Below are 8,063 nucleotides of genomic sequence, written 5' to 3'. Positions count from 1 at the left end.
TTTTTGATACAGGAAGCCGGTCCAACTTAAAAGCCCAATATGTGATCCGTATTTTCAACAACATGGCTCAACTATTATACAAGCCCACAATCGACTCTGCAATATGAAGTGAATGCATTAAGAATCACTCTTCCGTTAATATTTAATTATTGAGTTGATCTTAATTTTAAATATAAAATTTATTTTTTATATTTATCAATTTTTTAAATTATTTTTATTAATATTTTCTTAATCATAATCAAGTAAGAAAGGGAGAGAGGATATTAAAAAAAATGATTATGGTATTTTAGGAAAAACATATTATATTTTTTGTAATTAATTAACTCACTTAACTTTTTTAATTTAATCAAATTATTAACTAAGTTTTATATTATGAATCGGAAGAATGTTACAATTTCCAAATATAGTCGTGGAATATAATATATATATATATATATATATATATATATATATTGGCGAACTGCAGGGGTAGGTAAAACTCGGTTCATTTTCATTTCAATCAAAACTTGCGTGTACATTCCCAACATGCCCTATGAATGTCTCCTTCTATATCAATGAATTTGAATTCGAATACAACGAACCAAATATTCTAATATGGAATCCAGAAGATTCACTGCACCAGTGTTTCAATTCATTTAATTGAAATTAAAACTGAAAATCACACGCTTACAGATTAACAGCATTTGTACTTGAACTCAAAAAGTTAAAAACATAAAAACGGAAGATTCATTAGCATTAACGGTTTAGTCTCATTTATGTAATAAATATCGACGATTTCTCACACAATGCCATGAAATGAGTCGAAAGGTAAATCATCACAAGTGAACACGTAAAAGTCATTATCTTAAAATAAATAGGGAAAAGGCGTTGGGAGCACTATAAATTGACAGCCAATAACGTAGCTTTCACAAGGCGAAACCATGGAAGTTGCATCAAGCTTCCCCAAATCCATCTGTCATTTCTTTTCTGGTCTTCGCTATTTCACCAATCTCATCTGCGACATGTCCTTCCACCAATAAGCTTCCCTTATCTATTCCTCAACGACAAGCACAGAAGCTTATTAGAAACCTTAACCTCTGCCCAAAACATTCCACCAACATCGTATCGGCTGACACGCTGTTTGTTCCCCAAGGGGATAGGGTCGTTGAGACGAAGCTTATATTCCCTAAACTTGTTGCTCCTGGGCCTTCTGTTCAAGACTTCGGTCACCATGCTGGCTATTATTCGCTTCCTAATTCCAAAGCTGCAAGGTAAACATTCTTTTCATTGCTTTAAAATTTGGCTTTTGTTCTCTTCTCTGCCCTGATAAGAGTCATCATATTAATTAAAGGCTTGTGACACTTGCAGGATGTTCTACTTATTCTTTGAATCTCGGAACAGCAGGAACGACCCAGTTGTGATATGGTTGACTGGAGGACCGGGTTGCAGCAGTCAGCTGGCTTTGTTTTATGAGAATGGTCCTTTTCATATTACGCAAAACTTAACTCTTTCGTGGAATGACTATGGTTGGGACAAGGTGTGTGTACATATATATATATATATATATATATATATATATAGCTGTTCTGTTGAATCATCTGTTTCATATGATAGATATGATGTTTAGCTTTCACCCCTTATCAGTACATGCGTTGAATAATTGTGCAGGTATCAAATATTATATTTGTAGACCAACCCGTTGGGACAGGGTTCAGCTACTCTTCTGACCAAAGTGACATTCCCCATGATGAAGAGGGTGTTAGCAATGCCTTGTTTGACTTTTTGCAGGTATATATCGTGACTCTCCCAGACCAACTCAAAAAAAGAAAAAAGTAGAGAACTTTTCGAATCATACGTAAATATATATGACAGGCATTCTTTAAGGAGCACCCTCAATTTAGGAAGAACGACTTTTATATTGCTGGAGAATCATACGCGGGACACTATATTCCGGTTCTTGCTTCCCGGGTGCAGAAAGCAAACAAGGCAAACGAAGGAATTCATATAAACCTTAAGGTCTCACACTGTACAATACACTTGTGACGTAATTCTTTCATTTATGATTTCATCAATAAACTTAGTTTAATATGATGAACAGGGAATCGCTATTGGGAATGGACTGACCAATCCTGCAATTCAGTACCCAGCATATACGGACTTCGCATTGGAGAATGGCTTGATCCAAAAAGATGATTACGACAGGATCAATCAGTTAATCCCTTCATGCTCGCAGTCAATACAAGCTTGTGGTACTTGTTGCCCCTCCCCTGTCTTTACCTTTACACTCTCACCTCACCTCACTTATTAATTTGGGCAAATCATTCTCTCTACCACGAAAGAGAATTCATAATTGTGTAATTTTACAAGAGAGAAGATTGGTTATCGGGGAGACAGGAGGGGTCAATTTAGTTTGTCACTGAATTTTCAGGGAGGGAAGGTGGAGATGCTTGCTTGTCTTCTTACACGGATTGCCAAGCAATATTCGGGCAGATATTAAGTGTGACAGGCAACAATATTAATGTAAGAAACTACACTATACTATGCTGTCTAAGCTGTTAATTTATGAGAAATATAACAGTGGATGCGGGAAAACTGCAGTATTATGACATAAGGAAGGAATGTGAAGGAGAACTGTGCTACGACTTCTCAGGCGTAGAGAGACTGTTAAACGAGAGGGAAGTGAAGGAAGCGCTTGGTGTGAATGAAGAGTTGGAGTTTGTGTCATGCAGCAGTGAAGTGTATGATTCGATGGCGCAGGACTGGATGAGGAATCTGGCAGTGGGGATCCCTGCTCTTCTGGAGGATGGTATTAAGGTGCTTGTGTATGCTGGCGAACAGGATCTCATCTGCAATTGGCTTGGTACTTCATCATCTTCAATTAATCATCATGCATGTGAATCTGCTTTTTAATTAACTAATGAACTTGCATGTAGGGAATTGGAGATGGGTTCACGCGATGAAGTGGTCGGGTCAGAAACAGTTCGGGGCGTCTCCTAACGTGACGTTCCTGGTTGATGGCAAACAGGCAGGAACACTAAAAACCCACGAACCCCTCACTTTCCTCAAGGTTCGTTCCTGTTGAGTTGTTTGTTTAATTTGTTAATTTGATGATTATATTGGGGTTACGAATGGAGCAAGTGGTAATTTAGTTGAGTTTTATAAAGGTGACTGAGGCTGGGCATATGGTCCCTATGGATCAACCCAAAGCTGCGCTGGAGATGCTCACCCGCTGGATGCAAGCCAAATTATCCTCCACATCAAAACCAATCTAAGATTCCCGAAACGATTTACATCTGCGTTTAATGATTAGTTATCACTGAAGCTTTTTGGTTAATTTCCTTTTTATTAAGTCACTCTTTCAATATATGTGCTTCTTTTTCTACAGAATCTACGTGGCTAAATTTTCCCCCTAATTTATATTCATATTTTTCAGTAATAAATTATTAAAATAAACATGTGGGTAGAGCACGATGATACATATTGAGTCGATAGCCAAATAGCTAAAAGAACAAAAAAGAAAAAGAGTTTGTGAAAAAATACACCGATACGAGACTATTCTGTATGTATCAATTATTTGTGATGTGAATGAGATGAATCGAATATTTGCCAACATGTTCTCACGTAAGACTTAATCCTGTCTGGCCTGAAGCCATCCATATATTTTGATGCGCATTAAAATTTAAAGCGCTTTGTATATAGCTTGAAATTGACAATTTCGATGTATTGTATTTGTACGACGTAAAAGATAGTATTGTATAATGAGTGAAATTTCAAATGAGAATCAAGTTTCTTCTACAGATTCTCATTGTATGTAATTATTATTTTAAAAAAAATACTTGGGGGAGACATCTCCAATTAAAACAAAAGGGCGTGCATGCCAAAAATATAAGAGGCAAAAGGGTGCCGGCCTACTTGGACCAAAATCTTACTGGTCCAACCTAATAACCAATTATAAGCAAACCCCAATGAAATTTAATCAAGCCCGTTTGTGCCCCAAAAAAAACAATTGTCAGGCCAGTTTAAAATTTTTGGTTCAGAATAATAAATATATTAGTGTGAAATTCGTCGTAAAAAAAAATGATTTGGATCCTCTAAATTGAGTCCCAGCTAAGGGGTATTAATAATTTGACTGTGATCTGATGATATTAAAGAAGTATAAATTTCTTATAAAATTATAGAGAAGTCTTTAAAAAATAATTTAATAACTTTTTCCTCAACATAATCAAATCACAATTTAAAGATTAGTATATTTCAATTGAGGCTTAGTGGAAAGCATTCAGACTCCCAAAAAAAAATATTAGTTTATTCACTGGAGCATCTAAGATGCGAAGTGGAGGAGTTGCATTTAGAATACCCGAAGCAAGGAAATGGGAAGCGGCAGCTGAAATGCAAGAGAGATACTCCACATTAACATAATGCTAGCTGGGAAACCATGAAGCATATTTGTCAACAACTAGTTGCCCATTATAAGAAAAGAAGCAGCCAAGATGCTTGTAGACATTTGCAGTGAAATTTCTTCTAACAGCGATTTTGTTTACAGAAAAGAAACAAGTTACAATTAAATATATTAGTTAAATAAACCGTAATTTTGAGATTCTCTTTATATATAGTGCATGAATTGGTATCAACGTTTATTATATATAAATATGAGACTTGTTCTAATGAAGTTAATCCATCAGAGTCAAAATGTCAACTGTTTAACTAAAAGACAAAGTAATTGAAAGCATAGAAAAAATGACAATAAATGTCGACAATATTCAGTTAAAAAATTTGTTATAAAAATTAATTGCCTGTAATAATGGTCATTGTTGATCTATACTTCTGAATTTATGGATTCAGTTAACAGCTTCATACTCACATTAATTGGCACCTGCTGGAGCATTACTATAAATTGTTAGCAGCAACGCCATGGGACTTGACATTCAGAAGCTAGAGCAATGGCATCATCATCAGGCCTCCTTCAAATCTCTCTATCTTTTCTCTTGTTCGTCTTCCTTTCACCTGTCTCATCTGCCTCCAACAATGACCTTCCCTTGCCTTCAGGATCCCAGTACCTTCAACAAGAAGCAGAAAAGCTTATCAGAGAGCTTAACCTTTCCCCAAAACATTATAATAAACACTCTGTATCCCATGACTCTCTCTTAGTCCCGGCGGGCAAGATCGTTGAGAAGAAGTTTAGATTCCCCAACATTGATGCTGCTGCTGGGCCTTCTGTTCGAGACTTCGGTCACCATGCTGGCTATTATGGACTTCCACATTCTCATGGTGAAAAGTAATCCTTTTAATATACTCTTCTTTTTAATCGGTTTGTTTGATATATGACTATGATCAAGTAACTAAAAATAAATTCGGAAGCCATGCATGATTAATCTTATGATCTTGATCGTGTCATTTGAAGGATGTTCTACTTATTCTTCGAATCCCGGAACAGTAAGAAGGACCCTGTTGTGGTATGGCTAACTGGAGGACCAGGTTGCGGCAGCGAACTGGCTTTGTTTTATGAGAATGGTCCTTTCCATATCACACAAGACTTGTCTCTTGTGTGGAATGACTATGGCTGGGACAAGGTATGCACGCAACGTAGAGTAATATATTTTTTCTTAGCTTCTTGTTTGCTGAGTGATCAGTTGAGACGTGTTCATTCATCATTTTAATCTGTAGGTATCCAACATTCTGTTCGTAGACCAACCAATCGGGACAGGTTTTAGCCATGCTTCGGATGAAAATGACATTCGCCATGACGAAGAAGGGATTAGCAATGACTTGCTTGACTTCTTGCAGGTAATTAACGACATCAAATTCAAGCTAATTAACCTCTGTGTGTTTATCAATTAATGAACTGAAACAGACCAAGCTGTAGAATAATCATGGCTGCAGGCATTTTTTATGGAGCACCCTCAATTTGTTCAGAATGACTTCTATGTTACTGGAGAATCGTACGCGGGGCATTATATTCCGGCCGTTGCTTCTCGGATTCATCAAGCAAACAAAGCAAAAGAAGGAATTCATATAAACCTCCAGGTCTCATACGCTAGGCACTGGCTATTTATTAATCTACTTGTTTCATGTTATTGGAATATACATAGTATTAGCATTGATTAATTAATTGCTTGAAGATGGCAAAAAACAAAAATAATTAATTGGTGGAACATGCAGGGTTTTGCCATTGGGAATGGGGATACCAATCCCGAAATGCAATTTGCAGCTTATACGGACTTTGCGTTGGAGAATAATATAATTAACGGTGACGATTATAACCGTATCACCAAGATGCTCGCCCCATGTTTGCAATTAATACAAGATTGCGGTACTATCACTTGCCCTCGATCTTCCATTTAATTCTCTCTTCTACTCCCTCCGTTCCTTATTATAAGAGACGAATAACCGAATTACGTTGATAAAAAAAACAGTTAAAATTAGTTAAGAACAATTAATGTGTAAAAAGTATAATTTTTTTTCAAAAATGCCCTCATTAATAAGGAGAGAGAGCATAAGAGATAACAATGGTAAATTTTTAAAAGAAAGAGAAATGGGAAGGAGAGAGAATGTGAGTTGGAAACAATAAATATGGATAAAATAGAAAATCAACAAAAAAAAGTAGAGACAACTTTTAAGTGTCTCTTATATATAGGAACATGCCATAAGCATCAAATGTCTCTTATAATAAGGAACGGAGGGAGTACTTTATTTCCCAAAACTCAAAAAGTCAAAACATCTTTGAATTCTGTCTCTACTTTCAATTATATTCACAGTTATCATGCATAATATATACAACCCAGGCTATATAAATTAAAGCCTATTTTCAAGTCAAAACAACTTGAAGTTTACTCATCTTTTATCACAATAAATTATAATAAACCATGCCCAACTCATTTAAACTCTTCAAAGAAGAAAGAATAATTTACCTACTCATTTATTGAGACATCTCTAACTTTTTATTTAATTGATAGGTAAAAAAGGTGGAGATGTTTGCGAATCCGCTTACTATAATTGCAATGAAAACATATATGGCGAAATCCTAGCAATAGCTGGCAATATTAATGTAAGAGACTTCTTGAGAATGGGAGGGATGTGTGTGTGTGTGTGTAATTTTGAGTTTACGATAAATCCTATTAATTATATACGCATGCTTAATTGTACTGCAGTTCTATGACATAAGAAAGAGATGTGATGAGGGGCCTATGTGCTATGATTTTTCAAGCATGGAGCAATTCCTAAACGAGAAAGAAGTGAAGGATGCTTTAGGTGTTGGAGACTTGAAATTTGTTTCATGCAGTGTGGCAGTTTATGCTGCCTTGAGGTATGACTGGATGAGAAACCTGGAACCGGGCATTCCTGCTCTTCTTGAAGATGGTATTAGAATGCTTGTCTATGCCGGAGACAAGGATCTTATTTGCAATTGGCTTGGTAATTAATTAAGCCTTTGAAAGCCTACGTGCTGTTCCTTATCAGCAAGTAAAAAACCTTAAAGAAGTCTGTCATGATTTAAGGCAACCTTAATTAATTGTATTCTGTCCCGTGTTTGATTTGGCACTCTGCAGGAAACGCAAGGTGGGTTGATGCGATGGAGTGGTCAGGTCAGGAAGCATTTTTGGCTTCCCCAAATGTGTCCTTCGTGGTTGATGGTAAAGAGGCAGGCAGGTTGCAGAGCCATGGACCTCTGAGTCTTCTTAAGGTTTGGGTTATATATGAAATTCATATATTGCAATCACTCTTAGTTTAATCTGATGCATGTTTGTGAACGAACATGTTCTGATGAGGTTTGTGAATGAACTAATGCAGATCCATGAGGCTGGGCACATGGTCCCTATGGATCAACCCAAGGTTGCATTAGAGATGTTGACGAGGTGGATGCAAGGAAAATTAACCATCACATGAAAGAGGAATAAATGCATAGTTAAACTCATTTCTGTACAGAAGACATGAATGGAAAGTTGGAGCAAATTAATGTTAAAAGCCCACGTTCATTATTTGCGGTGGGAATAAGAAGACTCACAGTGTTTTCCAACCACTTTCATTACCACTCAGGCCACGTTCACACGCCATTTCATCTCTCTCAAATCTTGATTTAAGCCCGCGTGAAT

The 8,063-nt window shown here is 36.5% G+C and overlaps 2 protein-coding genes across 2 annotated transcripts; both read left to right on the top strand.

The window, feature by feature from the left end:
- Positions 1–795: 795 nt before the first annotated feature.
- LOC114732992 (serine carboxypeptidase-like) lies at positions 796–3,251 on the top strand. Its single transcript, XM_028920412.1, has 10 exons — positions 796–807; positions 913–1,250; positions 1,348–1,516; positions 1,648–1,767; positions 1,852–1,995; positions 2,078–2,228; positions 2,408–2,499; positions 2,578–2,839; positions 2,913–3,046; positions 3,144–3,251. Exons 1-10 carry the CDS (start codon positions 796–798, stop codon positions 3,249–3,251), a joined length of 1,530 nt encoding a protein of 509 aa, XP_028776245.1.
- Positions 3,252–4,916: 1,665 nt separating this feature from the next.
- On the top strand, positions 4,917–7,857 carry LOC114732990 (serine carboxypeptidase-like). Its single transcript, XM_028920409.1, has 9 exons — positions 4,917–5,251; positions 5,378–5,546; positions 5,641–5,760; positions 5,857–6,000; positions 6,136–6,286; positions 6,930–7,021; positions 7,125–7,386; positions 7,521–7,654; positions 7,762–7,857. The coding sequence occupies exons 1-9, from the start codon at positions 4,917–4,919 to the stop codon at positions 7,855–7,857; spliced, it is 1,503 nt and encodes a 500-aa protein (XP_028776242.1).
- Positions 7,858–8,063: the final 206 nt, after the last annotated feature.

This window comes from Neltuma alba, unplaced genomic scaffold (assembly GCF_004799145.2).
Source record: "Neltuma alba isolate B1F8T4 unplaced genomic scaffold, ASM479914v2 tig00012959_pilon, whole genome shotgun sequence".
Lineage (NCBI taxonomy): Eukaryota > Viridiplantae > Streptophyta > Magnoliopsida > Fabales > Fabaceae > Neltuma > Neltuma alba.
The sequence above is the reverse complement of the archived record's forward strand: the minus strand, read 5'-3'. Positions and strand labels throughout refer to the sequence as shown.